General features: G+C 48.3%; 1 protein-coding gene across 1 annotated transcript in view; it reads left to right on the top strand.

Moving 5' to 3' along the window:
• ttll12 (tubulin tyrosine ligase-like family, member 12) overlaps positions 1-17409 on the top strand; it is a 37552-nt gene extending 20143 nt beyond the window's left edge. Inside the window, exons 9-14 of the mRNA XM_055650221.1 lie at positions 1242-1353; positions 2418-2572; positions 4644-4725; positions 9924-9992; positions 14253-14391; positions 16711-17409. Coding sequence (XP_055506196.1) covers positions 1242-1353; positions 2418-2572; positions 4644-4725; positions 9924-9992; positions 14253-14391; positions 16711-16862 — 709 coding nt within the window. The 3' untranslated portion in view covers positions 16863-17409. The remainder of the gene's footprint in view (positions 1-1241; positions 1354-2417; positions 2573-4643; positions 4726-9923; positions 9993-14252; positions 14392-16710) is intronic.
• Positions 17410-17938: the final 529 nt, after the last annotated feature.

Genomic DNA, 17938 nt, shown 5'->3' on the forward strand with positions numbered 1-17938 from the left:
ACGGTGGCCGATTGGGAAAGGGGGAGATGCAGCGAGACCTGGGTGTCATGGTACACCAGTCATTGAAGGTAGGCATGCAGGTGCAGCAGGCAGTAAAGAAAGCGAATGGTATGTTGGCTTTCTTAGCAAGAGGATTTGAGTATAGGAGCAGGGAGGTTCTACTGCAGTTGTACAGGGTCTTGGTGAGACCACACCTGGAGTATTGCGTGCAGTTTTGGTCTCCAAATCTGAGGAAGGACATTATTGCAATAGAGGGAGTGCAGAGAAGGTTCACCAGACTGATTCATGGGATTTCAGGACTGTCTTATGAAGAAAGACTGGATAGACTTGGTTTATACTCTCTAGAATTTAGGAGATTGAGAGGGGATCTTATAGAAACTTACAAAATTCTTAAGGGGTTGGACAGGCTAGATGCAGGTAGATTGTTCCCGATGTTGGGGAAGTCCAGGACAAGGGGTCACAGCTTAAGGATAAGGGGGAAATCCTTTAAAACCGAGATGAGGAGAACTTTTTTCACACAGAGAGTGGTGAATCTCTGGAACTCTCTGCCACAGAGGGTAGTTGAGGCCAGTTCATTGGCTATATTTAAGAGGGAGTTAGATGTGGCCCTTGTGGCCAAGAGGATCAGAGGGTATGGAGAGAAGGCAGGTACGGGATACTGAGTTGGATGATCAGCCATGATCATATTAAATGGCGGTGCAGGCTCGAAGGGCCGAATGGCCTACTCCTGCACCTAATTTCTATGTTTCTATGTTTCAGACATTGTTCACCTGGTGGCAGGCGAGGGTTGGAGTTAGATACAAAAAGCTGGAAGAACTCAGCGGGCCAGGCAGCATCTCTGGAGAAAAGGAACAGGTGTCGTTTCGGGCTGAGACCCTTCTTCAGACTGAGAGTCAGATGGGAGATGGGAGAGATATAGAAGGCGCACAGAGCAAATGAAAGAAAGATATGCAAAGAGCAACGATGATAGAGGAAAGGTAGAGCCCACACTGATCCATTGTTGGCTGTGGGGAAGGTGAGGGTGAGGTGTACAAGAAGTGAAACTCAACAGAACGACAGTGGAACTGTTACGCCGACTAGGGTAGGGGAGAGAGGGGATGCAAGGGTTACTGGAAGTTAATCTAAATTCATACAGCTGGGTCATATGTTGCCCAAGTGAAATATGCGGTGCTGCTCCTCCAATTTGCATTTGGTTAGAGTTTTTTTTTTTAACTAAGTATTCATTCTATATTGTTTCTCAGAGGCGAGGACAATCACTGGATCTGCAAACCCTGGAACTTGGCTCGAGGACTGGATACGCACGTTACGAACAACCTCAACTGCATAATTCGCCAAAGAGAAAGTACTCCAAAGGTTGGTTAGACCTGGCCTGGTAAATAACGCTCAAATGAAGTTACTTGCAGGATCCCCCAGGATAGGTCGGTGGGCAGGGACTGATGTGGTGTTTAGAGATACAGCGCGGAAATGGGCCCTTCGGCCCACCGAGTCTGTGCTGACCAGCGATCCCTGCACATTAACACTACCCAACACACACACACACACACACACAGACCAATTAACCTACAAACCTGCACGTCTTTGGATTGTTGGAGGAAACCAAAGATCTGAGAGAAACCCCACACAGGTCACGGGGAGAACGTGCAAACTCCGTACAGACAGCATTCGTAGTCGGTATTGAACCCGGATCTCTGGCGCTGTAAGGCAGCAACTACCGCTACGACCTTGGTGCCTTGGACGCTATGATGGATTATATTTCTTATCCTGGTTTGTGTTTATTTCAAGTTTTTTTTTGTTGCTGTTTGTTTGACCTTCAATCCTGGATCACCAGAAAGGTTTAGAAGGCAATGGGCCAAATGCAGGAAAATGGAACTAGCCCAATATGCCAACTTGGCTTGCATGGACATGGTGGGCCGAAGGGCCTGTTTCCGTGCCGTGTAGCTCCATCACCATAACAACACGAGGAAAAAAGCCAGCCTTTTCTCCTGTATAGGATTACGTACAAACTCCGTACAGACAGCACCCATAGTCAGGATCGAACCTGGGCTTCCGGTGCTGTGAGGCAGCAACTTTACCACTGCGCTGCTGTATTAACTGACTACTGCACCCTTAACTCCTGAATAATATCTTAGCAACGTTTAGTTTATTGTACCAAGGTGCAGTGAAAAGCCTTTGATGCATGCTAACCAGTCAGCGGAAAGGCAACACATGATTACAATTGAGCCTCCACAGTGTTCAGATACATGATAGAGGGAGATAAAAGCGGATAGATCTGATCAAATATAGTCTGAGGGCCTCCAATGATAGTGGTTCAGGACCACTGTCTAATTGTGGTAGGATAGTTCAGTTGAATGATAACAGCAGGTGATAACAAAAGGTGGTTTTATGCTGGTTTTATATTCTTTGTTATGTATCTGCAGGTGGTTTGCAAGTATATCGAAAACCCAGTGCTATTTGAGAGAGATGACATAGAAGGCCTCGTTAAATTTGACATTCGCTACATTATCCTCCTCCATTCAGTCCAACCGTTGCAGCTGTATGCGTACAATGTGTTCTGGCTCCGCTTTTCCAACAGGTATAAAGGCTTTCGTTAAGTTTAGAGATACAGCGCGGGAACAGGCCCTTCGTCCCAGCCAGTCCGCGCCGACCAGCGATCCCCGCACATTAACACCACACTACACACATTGGGGACAATTTACACACACGCCAAGCCAATTAACCTACATACCTGTACATCTTTGGAGTGCGGGAGGAAACCGAAGATCTCGGAGAAAACCCACGCAGGTCACGGGGAGAACGTACAAACTCCGTACAGACAAGCACCCGTAGTCGGGATCAAACCCTGGTCTCCTGCGCTGTGAGGCTGCACCACTGTGAACTTGCTTTTTGCCTGCCTTATGCATAGAACCTAACACAACAGTACGGATCGACACGAAATGCTGGTGTAACTCAGCGGGACAGGCAGCAACTCTGAAGAAGTGTCTCGACCCGAAACGTCACCCATTCCCTCTCTCCAGAGAAGGAATGGGTGACGTTTCGGGTCGAGACACTTCTTCAGACTGGCTTTGATTTGTTCTTTTCTTACCTTTCATTCATTTGTTCCTTGTACCTTTTCTTATCTCTAGTTTCCCTCTCCCCCGACTCTCAGCCTGAAGTAGGTTCTCGACCCTAAGCATCGCCTGGTCCTTCTCTCCAGAGATGCTGCCTGACCCGCTGAGTCACTCTAGCACTTTGTGTCCATCTTCGGTGTAGACCGGCATCTGCAGTTTCTTCCTACAAATAGAACTGTATAGCACAGGAACGGGCCCTTCAGCCCATAAGTCCGTGCCGAACATGATGCCGAGTTAAGCCGATCTTATCTGCCAGTACGTGATAGAAGGAGTAGGCCATTCAGCCCTTCGAGCCAGCACCGCCATTCAATATGATCATGGCTAATCATCCAAAATCAGTGCCCTGTTCCTGCTTTCTCCCCCATATCCCTTGATTCCTTTAGCCCTATGAGCTAAATCTAACTTTCCTAAACACCACTATCGTATCTGTCATCACCACCACCCCAGGCAGTGCATTCCCAGCTTTCCCAACTCAGTTACAACTCCATTGCTCTGTTACAAATGTACCCAGTTGCTGTTGGTGAAGCCAAAAAAAAATGCCATCGTTCTTTCTTTCAAAAAATTAAAGACTGATAGATTTCTAAATTGATGCACAATCTGGTGAGCTGATTACATGTTGGGACATGATGGGTGCTGGAACTACTAATCTCCAGCTCAGCAGGCTAATGGTGTCCTGCCAAGAGGTCGCTCAGTAATGGTGATAGAATACAGAAAGAGTACAGAAGATAGACACAAAAAGCTGGCGTAACTCAGCGGGACAGGCAGCATAAGGTGCATGAGAGTCACGGCCTGTTTCCTTTATCATCGTTCTTCTCTATCTCTCTACATCGTCGTCTATAACTCTCGTTTCCCATACCCCTAACCTGTCTGAAGAAGTGTCTCGACCCGAAACGTCACCCATTCCATCTCTCCAGAGATGCTGCCTGTCCCGCTGAGTTACTCCAGCTGTTAGTGTCTATCTTCGGTTTAAACCAGCATCTGCAGTTCCTTCCTACACATAGAAGAGTACAGCACAAGAACAGGCCCTTCGGCCCACAATGGCTGTGCCGAACAAGACCAACTCTTATCTGCCTGCACATAGAAACATAGAAAATAGGTGCAGGAGCAGGCCATTCGGCCCTTCATAATCCAAATCCTTCCATTCCCTTGGACAGGCATATCCATGTGCCTGTCCAAAGTTCTCTGCCTCCACAAACCCTGGCCGTGTCTTCCAGGCATCCACCACCCTCTATGAAAACACAAAACCTGCCCAGCACCTTAAGGTCATAAGTGATGGAAGCAGAATTAGACCATTCGGCCCATCGAGTCTACTCCACCATTCAATCATGGCTGATCTAACTCTTCCTCCTAACCCCATTCTCCTGCTTTCTCCCCATAACCTCTGACACCCCTGCTAACCCCATCTTCTTTAAACTTTACCCCCCTCACACCCTAAAGTGCTGCCCTCTGCTGTTTGAATTTTCCATTCTGTGCTCAGGGTGCACTGTGTCAGGGACAGTAATAAAATATTTTGATATTTTCCTTCTAATTTTCCAGGCCTTTCTCCTTGGATCATCTCGATGACACTCAAAAGCATTTCACAGTCATGAACTACGCCGCTGGAATTCCACTGAAGCAGGCGAGAAGTTGTTTTTGATTTTTCGCGTTCATTGTGTGGTTTGGGCTTTTTTATTTTTGGGTTTTTCTTCAAATTTCCTCCGCCTTCTTCCCTCTCCACGAAGTTGCCGCCCGCATGGTCGGTGCAGTCTGTACCTTGTCCCAGGCAGCTTATGCGTGTGATTCTTGCTTGTGTTCGGGCTCCCCGGCCTTGACATCTTATTGGGGTGATGCAGCGGTAGAGCTGCCGCCTGGCAGCGTCAGAAATCCAGGTTCGATCCTGATTACCAGTGCTGTCTGTGTGGAGTTTGCACATTCTCCCTGTTACATAGAGTAAGAAAATAGGTGCAGGAGTAGGTCTGTGATCCTTCAAAGTTGCAAGGCCTAACATAGAAACATAGAAAATAGGTGCAGGAGTAGGCCATTCGGCCCTTCGAGCCTGCACCGCCATTCCCCTTTAGATGAGGGCTGATCATCTAACTCCCTGTATCCCATCCCTTATCTCTCCATACCCCCTGATCCCTTTTAACTACAAGGGCGACATCTAACTCCCTCTTAAATATAGCCAATGAACTGGCCTCAACTACTTTCTATGGGAGAGAATTCCACAGATTCACCACTCTCTGTGTAAAAAATAATTTTCTCATCTAGGTCCTAAAGGATTTCCCTCTTATCCTTAATGTGACCCTAGTTCAGGACTTCCTCAACATCAGGAACAATCTTCCTGCATCTAGCCTGTCCAACCCCTTAAGAATTTTGTACGTTTCTATAAGATCCCCCCTCAATCTTCTGAATTCTAGCGAGTACAAGCCGACACGTTACAGCGTGGGTTTCCTCCAGGTACTCCAGTTTCCTCCCCACATCCCAAAGACATGCAGGTTGTCGGATATCTAGCCTCTGTCAATTGCCAGGAATGTGTGGAAAGTGGGATACATAGAACTGGTGTGAACGGGCGATTGATGGTCATCGTGGGCTCGGGGTGAGCCAAAAGGCAGAGTTCCACAATGTATATCACTCTAAATCTTCCCCAGTAGTTTAGTGATACAGTGTGGAAACGGGCCCTTTGGCCCATCAAGCCCAGTCTGACCAGCCACCAACACTGTCACCCTTGGGGACAATTTATAATTTAATCAACTTACAAACCTGTACGTCTTTGGAGTGTGGGAGGAAACCGGAGCACCCGGAGAAAACGCACGCCGTCACAGGGAGAACGTGCAAACTCTGTACAGACAGCAACCGTAGTCAGGATCGAACCCGGGTCTCTGGCGCTGTGAGGCAGCAACTCTACCGCTGCGCCACCGTGCCTGTGCGGTTGCTGGTTTCGAATGAGTCGTGGTTTCTGTTGACGGTTGCTCCTCTCTCGCAGAGGATCTGACGCAGAAATCTGTCTTTATGCAAAGTTCCCCCGCCCACCTCCAAGGACGTCCAATCAATGTCGTTATGAAAGCAAAGCTGCTGGTTGCAGTGATTGTTCCGTGCTGTATCTCAGCCCGGGGCGCCTGCTGCTTGCAGTGATTACAGGAAGATTGTTGTACAGTCCTGAAAATATATAATGAATCAGTTACACTGAAAATGTCTAAAGGGGAGAGCATCCAACTTTTTAAACTCTGTGGTGTGATTTAAAAAAACAAAAAAACATTTTGGGCTTCATAGGTACAGCTCGGAAACGGGCCCTTCAGCCCACCGAGACCGCGGTTACCAGCGATCGCCCCGTACGCTAGCACCATCCTACATACTGGGAACAATTTTGCTTGGAAGCACCCTGGACTGTGGTCCTCCCCCCACAGAGCCTTGGCGTTGGCTGCACCGAGCTTCAGCGCGTCGCTCAGCACGTACTGCTGCAGCGTGCCAGGCGGCAATATTCCCCGACGGGCATCCCGCTCTGCTGGGAGACAGACGGGTTTTGGGCCGACAGCAGCACTCGATGTCAGTTGATGACCCTCCAGCAGCACTCGATGTCAGTCTCTGAATGTGTCCCTGGGAACAGTCCGTAAATCACAAGAGTCCTCTGTGTGACTGAGTTGTTCGGATTACACCGTGACTGGGACCCTCCCATCACCCTCCAGACTCTCTTTGCAAATCCACACTCTGCAAAGAGCTGGGCAACCGTCTCCTCTCCATAGCAGCCGTCCCGAGGGCAGCGCGCGCTGGTAGTGAGGTTCCGACGGTGCAGGAAGGGCTCCCCTCACCGCCAGCCAAGCCAGGTCTTGGTGCTTGTTGGTGAGTTCTAGCGATGAGGCATTTCGCCAGACAAGCTGGGCAGTCTGCTCTGGGAACCACGCCACCGGATCCATCGAGTCAAAAGACAATAGACAATAGGTGCAGGAGTAGGCCATTTGGCCCTTCGAGACAGCACCGCCATTCAATGGGATCATGGCTGATTATCCCCAATCAGTACCCCGTTCCTGCCTTCTCCCCATATCCCCTGACTCCGCTATTTTCAAGAGCCCTATCTAGCTCTCTCTTGAAAGCATCCAGAGAACCTGCCTCCACCGCCCTCTGAGGCAGAGAATTCCACAGACTCACCACTCTCTGTGGAAAAAAAGTGTTTCCTCATCTCCGTTCTAAATGGCTTACTCCTTATTCTTAAACTGTGCCCCTGGTTCTGGACTCCCCCAACATCGGGAACATGTTTCCTGCCTCTAGTGTGTCCAAGCCCTTAACAATCTTATATGTTTCAATGAGATACCCTCTCATCCTTCTAAACTCCAGAGTGTACAAGCCCAGCTGCTCCATTCTCTCAGCATATGGCAGTCCTGCCATCCTGGGAATTAACCTGGTAAACCTACGCTGCATTCCCTCAATCGCAAGAATGTCCTTCCTCAAATTAGGAAGGACATTCCATGCAGTGCCTGCAGGACGTTCCGTGATGACCCCTGCCCGATGGACTTGTGGTCAAAGGTATTGGTTCAGGTAGAACCTCAGCAGGTGTTGGTACTTAGTGCCCACGTGCTTGGCATGTAATCTTCTCCCTTTTATTTTTAAATTAATAAACTTTATTCAGTGTAAGAAAAAAAAACGTTCCTGTGCAAAGATTTCTTCCGACATTCTCGGAGGCTGTACATACATTCAATGTGTCTACACAACTCTACCCACTCCCTTGCCGCTCGTATGGCCCCCTGGCGTGAAGTCCCTTCCCTTGTTTAAGGGGCGTCTCCACCACACTCTGCCCCTCAATGTCCAACAGCGGAAGGACCCTAGACTGTGGTTCTCCCCCACAGAGCCTTGGTGTTGGCAGCACCGAGCTTCAGTGCATCCCTCAGCATGTTGGTTATGTCATAAGTGATAGGAGCCGAATTAGAACATTTGGCCCATCAAGTCTACTCTGCCATTCCATTATGGACAATCTATCTCTCCCTCCTAACCCTATTCTCCTGTCTTCTCCCCATAATCCCTGACACCCGTTCTAATCAAGAATCTATCTATCTCTGCCGTAGGAAACATCCACTGACTTGGCCTCCACATCCTCCTGTGGCAATGAATTCCACAGATTCACCTGCATACTGTGTCGCAAACTCCTGCAGTCTTCGCCCAGCTCACCGAGTTTCCCTTTCTCGTTATTCTGCGGGCATTTGCTGTGAAAGACTGGCCTTTTATACTTTACCGCACAGCCTGTGGAACAATGTTTGACCCAGTCCCAAACATCCCCCGAGTGTAAGCTGTCCAATCCGCCTGCCTTTCCACCAGGTCAAACCTGTGACCCTTGCTGCCTGTCACTGTTTTTCATTGCAGGGCCTTTACCTGTTTTATTGGCATTCCGAAGATAGATCCCAGACTTCATGGAGACACGATACCCTTGGTCAATCGCTATCCTGCCTAACTGCACAAACCTCAATCCCCCCCCCCCCCCCCGCTGTTTATTATCTTATCAAGGAATGCTACTAATGTGCAGGAAGGAACTGCAGATGCTGGTTTAAACCTGAACACAAGACACATAAAGCTGGAGTAACTCAGCGGGTCAGGCAGACTCACTGGAGAAAAATAATAGGTGGCGTTTTGAGACGAGAACCTTCTTCAGATGGAGAGTCTGAAGAGTCCGGGGGAGGGGGGGGGCGCAGAGAAAGGGAAACGAGAGTGGGGAAAACGGAACAATGATAAGATATGCAAAACAATGGTAAGCTATGCAAAACAATGATAAGATATGCAATGAAAGATATGCAAAAAAGGACCAATGATAAAGGAAACAGGCCATTGTTAGCTGTGAGCTAGGTGAAAACGAGTTACGGACAGTGCAACTCAACAAGATGGCTTTGAAACCAGTGCTGAGGCTGAACTACATTCTGAAGAAGGGCCTCGACCTAAAACGTCACCCATTCCTTCTCTCCTGAGATGCTGCCTGTCCTGCTGAGTCACTCCAGCTTTTTGTGTCTATCTGTGAAACTAGTACAACGACTTGGGTGTGGGAGGGACGGTGGGAGTGGGGGGGATCTACTGATGTACTTAGCCCTAGGTCTCGCAGGACTGGGTGACAGAAATGTCTTGCTATAACTGCGAATAATTCAATGTGTCCGCACTCTGTATATGGGTTGATTGTAATCATGTATTGCCTTTCCGCTGACTGGTTAGCATGCAACTAAAAGCTTTTCATTATGCCTCTGTACACGTAACATTAAACTAATCTGAACTGAATAGTGATACTTTAATTTGGTTCAGGAAGCCTCAGCATCTGTGTTGAACAAGTCTCATGTTCAATTTCACCAAAGGATTGGAGCTAAACATTCCTCGCACCTTTTCGCATCTCGGTTCCCTCTCCCCTGACTCTCAGTCTGAAGAAGGGTCCCGACCCGAAATGTCACCTATTCCTTTTCCCCAGAGATGCTGCCTGGCCCCCAGAGTGAACTGTGAGGAGGATGCTATGAGAATGGCTGACTTGGACAGGTTGGGTGAGTCCTGAACTACCATCGGCCTCAGTGGTGACCCTCGGACTATCCTTGATCGGACTTGGTTGAAAGGGCAGAGAGACACAAAATGCTGGAGTAGCTCAGCGGGGACAGGCAGCATCTCTGGAGAGACTGAATGAGCGACGTCTCGGGTCAGGACCCTTCTTCAGACGCAAAGCATGAAAGTTGATCAAAGTTTACCAAATAACTTTGTTTTAAGTCCGAGAGATTGCACTTATTTCATGAATGTAAATACCTTATAATTAAAAAGCAGTAATCTCTCCACAATATCAATGTGTTTCTGCTCATTTTACCTATACACCTGGTTAATTATTCACAGATCCATTACAATGACTTCATACCAATGTTTGAGAAGCAGTACCCCAAGTATTCCTGGGCTGGTGTACAGGTACGTTTTAGTGCTTATATACTTTCCCACACGTCTTTTTTACAGTACCCTGTTTCATAAATGGATTTGTTGTTGTTTTGGTTGCAGTAAAAGCCATTTAAACTGCTGATTGCCAACGTAAGTTGTTTGTTGTTCCGCGAGCATTGCCACTTTCATTTCACTGCACATCTCGTATGTGTATGTGACAAATAAACTTGACTTGACTTGACTTGACTAAGAAATGCCATGCAGTCACAAGGAGTCGCAGATGCTCGTTTACACAAAAAACCCCACAAATTACTGGAGTAACTCAGCGGGTCAAGCAGCATCTCTGGAGAACATGGATAGGTGACGTTTCGGATCGAGTCAAGGATCCCGACCCGAAACATCATCTGGCTGAGTCTGAAGCAGCGCCTCGACCCGAAAAGTCACCTATTGCCTTTCTCCAGAGATGCTGCCTGGCCCGCTAGGTTGCTCCAGCACTTTGTGTCCTGTTCAGTATTAAACCAGCATCTGCAGTTTGTCGTTTAAACATTGTAAGCGAGGTAGATATATTATTGCAAGTTGGCTCTGATCTCATCTGGATAGTGCAATAAATTTGATAAGAATCAAACGCTCATTAAATTGGTGATTGATTAAGATTTGATTGCCGTTTACTAGCTTAATTGCAGTCGCTTGCTTTGGCTTTGAAAGGGACAGGCGTCGGTTTGGCCGGTTGTCGTGCAGTTTGGCAGGCGGGCACCCCACTCTAATGATCACTGTTCCTGATGGTATCTGACTGAGTGCACAAGTCTGCATTATTCCTGCATCCAATTAAAACTCCGCTGTATGCATTGGCCGGGGAACCATCAAAGAGCAGCTTCTTACCAGGGAAGTTGTTCTTCACAAACTTGATTGCTGGCCCCTTTACCCCCAGGGGACTGTTCCAGCCGCTAGGTCAGGCAATCGAGCCGTTCGATCTAAGGACGGAAGCCGTTGAAAGGGTTTTTTTCCCAGAGGCAATTCTCTAAAAGTCAGGGACTCAGAGCAGTTTGTCCGCAGAACAGATTGAGATCAAGCTTGTCGAAGATTGGGACACACAAAATGCTGGTTTTGTAGCTCAGCGGGGCAGGCGGCACTGCATCTCTATGGTAGTGGAAACTTGACTTGACTTGGGTGACGTTTCGGGTCGAGACCCTTCTTCAGACAGGGAGACAGGGGAGAGAGAGGCAGAGAGATATGGGAGGGCAAGGTGTGAAAGTGAGAGATCAAAGGGGACAAAGTTTAAAGGAAAATGTAGAATAGATCATTGTTGTATGAGGGGAAGGTGACAACGAAGCAGACAATCAGTAAAATTTAATCGGGGACAGTGGAAATGAGACCTCACTTTGGGAGCAGTGGACGTTAGTTTAGATTTACAGTGCGTGTTTAAATTATCATGTTTTATTTTTAGTTGTCTACCGTATATCGTGTTGTTACTTGCGAGCAAAGCACCAAGGCAAATTCCTTGCGTGTGTACATTCTTGGCTTATAAAATGTATTCAATTCAATTCAACTGGAAACTGTTTTTTTAAGTATTTTGATGAAATATGGCATTATTCATGTACGAGCAGGTCCGCAACTTGCAAAGAAGAAGGGAGGTGCAATCAATTGCACATTACATTGCAAGAAACAAGATTCAATTTAATTGCCACACGTACCAATTGAGGTACAGTGAAATTCGAGTTACCATCAATCAATCAATCAATCAACCTTTATTTAGTCTTTAAGAAGGAACTGCAGATGCTTGAAAATCAAAGGTACACAAAAATGCTGGAGAAACTCAGCGGGTGCAGCAACATCTATGGAGCGAAGGAAATAGGCAACGTTTCGGTCCGAAACGTTGCCTATTTCCTTCGCTCCATAGATGCTGCTGCACCCGCTGAGTTTCTCCAGCATTTTTTGTGTACCTTTATTAGTCATCTTGCAAAGCAGCAGTTGTACAGTGCAAAATTTCCCAGGGATTACCAGAGCATCACACATAAAACTTAAATATTTCACACATAAGTAAAAACAATCCGGGTCCTGAGAAAAAACAGTAGGAATAGTTTAAAAAAAAAAAAGTGCAGGTAAAAAACAGCAACATTAAAATATAAGTAAGAACAGTCATAAATTGGCCAGGGCAGCTGATTCAAGTGGCCAGTGCCAGAGTTATTAAATTGTCAGTGCAAAAAGCAGCAGAATCAGGTGGAGTGACTGTTTAGCAGCCTCACAGCCTGTGGCAGGAAGCTGTTTAGCAGTCTGGTTGTCCGGGCTTTGATGCTGCGGTATCTCTTGCCTGATGGCAGGAGACCCAGGTGTGTGTGGAGGGGGTGCAGTTTGTCCTTGGCTATTCTCAGAGCTTTTTTCAGACAGCGGCTCTGGAACAGTTCTTGTACAGAGGGTAGGGAGACGCCAATGATCCTCTCTGCTCCCCTCACTACCCTCTGCAGAGCCTTCCTGTCTGAGCAGTCGCAGTTGGAGTACCATGTGTTCATGCAGTACATGAGTACAGACTCCACCGTGCCCCTGTAGAAAGTCCTGAGGATGTTGGTGGGGAGTGAGGCCTGGTTGAGTTTCCTCAGGTAGTGCAGTCGCTGATGGGCCCGTTTGACAATCCCAGTGATGTTCCTGGACCAGGTGAGACTGTCTGTGATTTGCACTCCGAGGAACTTTATGTCCTCCACTCTCTCCACCGTGATGCCACTGATGTTGAGGGGTGTGTGTTTGGGCTGTGTCCTCCTGAAGTCGACAATCATCTCCTTGGTTTTGTCGACGTTTAATTCTAAGTTGTTGCCACGAGTTGTTTCACTTCCTCCCAGTACATTGTTTCATCCTCTCCACTGATGAGTCCCACCACTGTGGTGTCATCTGCAAATTTAATAATCTTGTTGTCCCTGAATCTGGCAGCACAGTCATGTGTGAGCAATGTGAACAGCAGCGGGCTGAGCACACAGCCTTGAGGGGAGCCGGTGCTCAGCGTGATCGAGCCTGAGGTGTTCTTGCCAACACGGACTGACTGCGATCTCTCTATCAGAAAGTCCAGGATCCAGTGACACAGGGTGGTGTTGAGGCCCAGCAGGGTTAGTTTCTCCACAAGTCTCTGTGGGATGATGGTATTAAAAGCTGAGCTGAAGTCAATGTACAGGATTCTGGCGTAGGTGTTTTTGTTTTCCAGATGAGTTAGTACTGTGTGCAGCGTGGTAGAGATGGCATCTTCTGTAGAGCGGTTGGGGCGATAGGCGAACTGAAGGGGGTCTAACGATGAGGGGAGGCTGGCAGCAATGTGAGGTTTAACCAGGCGTTCAAAGCACTTCATTACTATGGCGTTTCAGAAGGAACTGCAGATGCCCCCTTCCCCCCTCGACTCCATTTAAGGACCCAAGCAGTCGTTCCAGGTGCGACAGAGGTTCACCTGCATCTCCTCCAACCTCATCTATTGCATCCGCTGCTCTAGATGTCAGCTGATCTACATCGGTGAGACCAAGCGGAGGCTTGGCGATCGTTTCGCCGAACACCTCCGCTCGGTCCACAATTAACCAACCTGACCTCCCGGTGGCTCAGCACTTCAACTCCCCCTCCCAATCCGTATCCGACCTCTCTATCCTGGGCCTCCTCCATGGCCAGAACGAGCACCACCGGAAATTGGAGGAACAGCATCTCATATTCCGCTTGGGGAGTCTGCATCCTGGGGGCATGAACATTGAATTCTCCCAATTTTGTTAGCCCTTGCGGTCTCCTCCCCTTCCTATCTCTCCCTCAGCCCTCGGGCTCCTCCTCCTTTTCCCTTTCTTCTCCAGCCCCCACCCCCCATCAGTCTGAATGAGGGTTTCGGCCCAAAACGTTGCCTATTTCCTTCGCTCCATAGATGCTGCTACACCCGCTGAGTTTTTTGTGTACCTTTCATTACTATGGGGGTCAGGGCGTCAGGACGGTAAACATTTAGGCAGGCCACAGCTGATTTCTTTGCTATTGGGATTATTGTGGATGTACCATACAGCCATACTAAGTAAAAAGCAAAAAATACACACAGCACATAATATAAAGTTTAACATAAACTTCCACCACAGTGGAATCGACATTCCTCACTGTGATGGAAGGCAATACAGTTCAGTCATCTTCCTCCTTTGTCCAACTGTGGTCGGGGGCTTTGGGTTGTTGAATGTGATTGAAACCTCCACCTTCTCCAGGCTGAATGATGCAAGGGCCCCCTGTCACAGTTTATATTGTGTTATGGTGTATTTTCTAATTGTGTTATTTGCTTCATTGTCACTTTGGCTGCAGGGGGAGATATACAAATCGTTTGTTGAGCTATTTCAAGTGGCCACGGTTAAACCTGCCCCCTATGGGATCTGCAACTACCCGTCATCCCGGGCGATCTATGCCGTCGACCTAATGCTGAAATGGGACGCTGATGGTGATGGTAGGTTTAGTTTTCGTTGGGAGATACTGCGCGGAAACGGGCCCTTCGGCCCACCGAGTCGGCACCGACCAGCGATCCCCGCACACCAACACTATCCTACACGCACTAGGGGACAATTTACATTTACACCGACCTGCACGTCTTTGATCGAGTGTGGCAGCCTCGCCAGCAACTGTCTGTCCTTTCATCCTTATTGTTATTTTTAGTCTGTCTCAAAGTTTGCTTTTGGAGGTCTTTTAGTCTTTTTTTATGTGGGAGGTGGGGAGGGGAGGGGAGGGGGAAACCCGTTCCCCAGTCACTACCTGGTCGAGGATGCGTCTTTTCTCCGAGCCACTTCTTCGCTCCCCCCTCGGGACCTACCATCTGGATTGGCGCGGCCTTTCCTGCTGGAGACCGGCCCGAGCTTCAGCAGCGGCACAGCGCTGAATTACCATCGCGGAGTGGGCGATTCCTCACCGGGGGTTGGGACTGCCGACTTTAACACCGTGGAGCTGTGGTTTGCGGAGCTTCCAGCCGCGGGCGGCGCTGAATTTAACATCGCGGAGGCCTGGGATCTTTCGCCGTGCGGAGCTCCGCCCGGCTCGGCCTGTGGACTTCGGAAGCCGCGGTCTCCGGTAGGAAGCGGCCGATTTGGAAACTCCAAGCCGCTGAGAGTGTTCTTCCGTTCTGACGCCATAGCTCCGATCGTCCGATCATTTCGGCAAGAGGGCCTGAAACATCGAGCTGCCGTTGCAGCGACTGCGGAGGCCTCAATAGGCCCCAACCACGGGTGAACGAGGGGAAGAGAGCTGAACTTTGTTGCCTTCCCTCACAGTGGGAAACGTTGATTCCGCTGTGGGGGGATGTTTTATGTTTTATGTTAAATGCTATAGTGTTGTGTTTATTTTATGTGCTGCATGGTAACTCAGATTTCACTGCACCAATTGGTGCATGTGACAATAAATGCCCTTTGGCTTTGGAGTGTGGGAGGAAACCGAAAATCTGGGAGAAACCCCATGCGAACACGGGGAGAAGGTACAAACTACACAGATACTGTACGGAGACTCTAGCGCTGTAAGGCAGTAGCTCTGCCGCTGCGCCACCGTGCCACCCGTGTGTACTTTTAAGATGCCAAATACCAGGTGTTCTTTCTCTAGGTCTTTTGTTGTGACAGCTAAGACCAGAGGCAGCATCCCTGAGATAGACAAGCATGCAGCATTGTAAAGGCCCTCTGGTGCAGGCTCGAAGGGCCAAATGTCCTCCTCCTGCACCTATTTTCTATGTTTCTTCCAGCCCAACGATCGCCAACACCCATTCTAATAAATCCTGCACCATTCCTTATTTATTCCCCCAGATTTTATTATGTACACCTCAGGGACAATTTATCCCTAGAGATTGGGCAGTAAGTTGCTGCCTCACAGCGCCAGAGACCCTGGTTTGATCCTGATCACAGGTGCTGTCTTTATGGAGTTTGTACGTTCTCCCTTTGACCGGGTAGGTTTTCTCCGAGTGCTCACAATTCCTCCTGCACTCCAAAGACGTAAAGGTTTGTAGACTAATTGGCTTCGGTAAGTTGTGAAGTCGTTCCTGATGTTCGTAGGTTAGTGTGCGGGGTGATCGCTGGTCGCCTGGGACTTGGTGGGCTGAAGGGCCTATTTCCGCACTGTATCTCTAAAGTCTAAAGTGTCGTGGCCTCCCCTAAAATGTATTTGTCAATTTGATTCTTTAAGGCTGCGTAACAAACAGATTTTAGATACAAAATGCTGGAGTAACTCAGCGGGACTGGCAGCATCTCTGGAGAGAAGGAATGGGTGACTTTTCGGGTCAAAACCCTTATTCAGACTGAGAGGCAGAGTAGAAGAAGACTAGAGATATGGAAGGGTTAGGTGTGAAAACAACAGATCAAAGCAGGCGATGGTCAAGGAAAATGTAGACTGGTACATCGTTGGCTGAGAGGAAGATGACATCAATGCATAAAAAGTCAAAGTTTATTCTCCACGTGCACCCAAAGGTGCAGTGAAATGAATTTGCCAGCAGCGATACACTTGGATAAAAAAACTCACAATACACAATAGAATTTAACAAACATCGACCATAGCATTCTTCACTGCGGCGGAAGACAATCAGTCAAATTAATCCGGAGGACAGTGAAACAAGTCTGGGAACTAGGGTGGGGGGGAGGAATGGAGGGGGAAAGTAAGGGTTACTTGAAGTTAGAGAAATCAATACTCATACTGAAAATAGACACAAAAAATGCCAGGGTAGCTCAGTGGATCAGGCAGCATGTCTGGAGAAGAGGAATGGGCGACGTTTCAACAAGCGGGTGTGTTTGTTTTCCAGGAAGGCGGATCATGCAGCCTCAGATTCTGGAGGTGAACTACAACCCCGACTGCGTGCGAGCTTGCAAGTATCACCCTGACTTTTTCAACGACGTGTTCAGCGTGCTCTTCCTGGAGGAGGCGACCGGACACAATGTCACTCTCTTGAGCTGATCCCGTTCGCAATTGTCACGATCGCACGGCGCAACGCACATCGTCGGGAGAACTTGCAGCTTTGAGGCGGGAAACCGGTCGGCATGTGAAAGACGGCGCCAAGTAACGGGGGCAGAATTGGGCCATTCGGCCCATCGGGACTACCCCGCCATTCATCGTGGCTGATCTTATCATTCCCTCTCAACCCCCTTCTCCTGCCTTCACCCCTGACACCCGTACTAGTAGGAAGATACAGATGTCAGACATCTAGAAATTGAATGAACGAACAGGTTTATTGGCCAAGTATTCACATACAAGGAATTTGCCTTGGTGCTCCGCCCGCAAGTGACAACATGACATACAGTGACAGCAATGACACATAAAACATTAATAATTAACCATTAAAATTCTGCATATTAACACCTTTCGCATCGTTGGAATTTGCGTTTAAGCCTATTTTCAACTTCTATCGCAGTGCCTTTCGTGGGGAATAAAAGCCCTTTATGGGATGGTCATGATTTACAGGTGGTTTGACAATCTCGCATTAAATAAAGAATCTTGCATTGGTGATTTGCGTGGTTTCTTCCCAGGATTAAATGTTGAAGAACAGAAATGTTTCATGTGTAGGAAGGAACTGCAGATTCTGGTTTAAACCGAAGACAGACACAAAAAGCAATAGTAACTCGGCGGGTCTGGAGAAGGGTCTCGACCCGCAAGGTCACCCATTCCTTCTCTCCAGAGATGCTGCCTGTCCCGCTGAGTTACTCCAACATTTTGTGTCGATCTTCGGGTTAGTCAGCATCTCTGGTGAGGAGGAACAGGGGACGTTTCGGGTCGAGACCCTTTTTCGTGGTCAGGCTTGCAAGCTAATTCTTCAAAGATTTATTTGTCATGAGTGGTGACTCGGGGCCAGTTACTGTATCAGTGATATTGTGTTTGTTAGTGTCATGGATTTTAAAACATAGGAACAGGCCCTTCAGCCCACCAAGTCCATGCCAAACCTTTTGCCCAACTTCACTAATCCCAAATCTGCATTGTGACCCTATCCTTCTAAGCCTTGCCTCTGTAAACGGCTGGCTAAATGCCTCTTACGTTCA

Source organism: Leucoraja erinacea, chromosome 19 (assembly GCF_028641065.1).
Source record: "Leucoraja erinacea ecotype New England chromosome 19, Leri_hhj_1, whole genome shotgun sequence".
NCBI lineage: Eukaryota > Metazoa > Chordata > Chondrichthyes > Rajiformes > Rajidae > Leucoraja > Leucoraja erinaceus.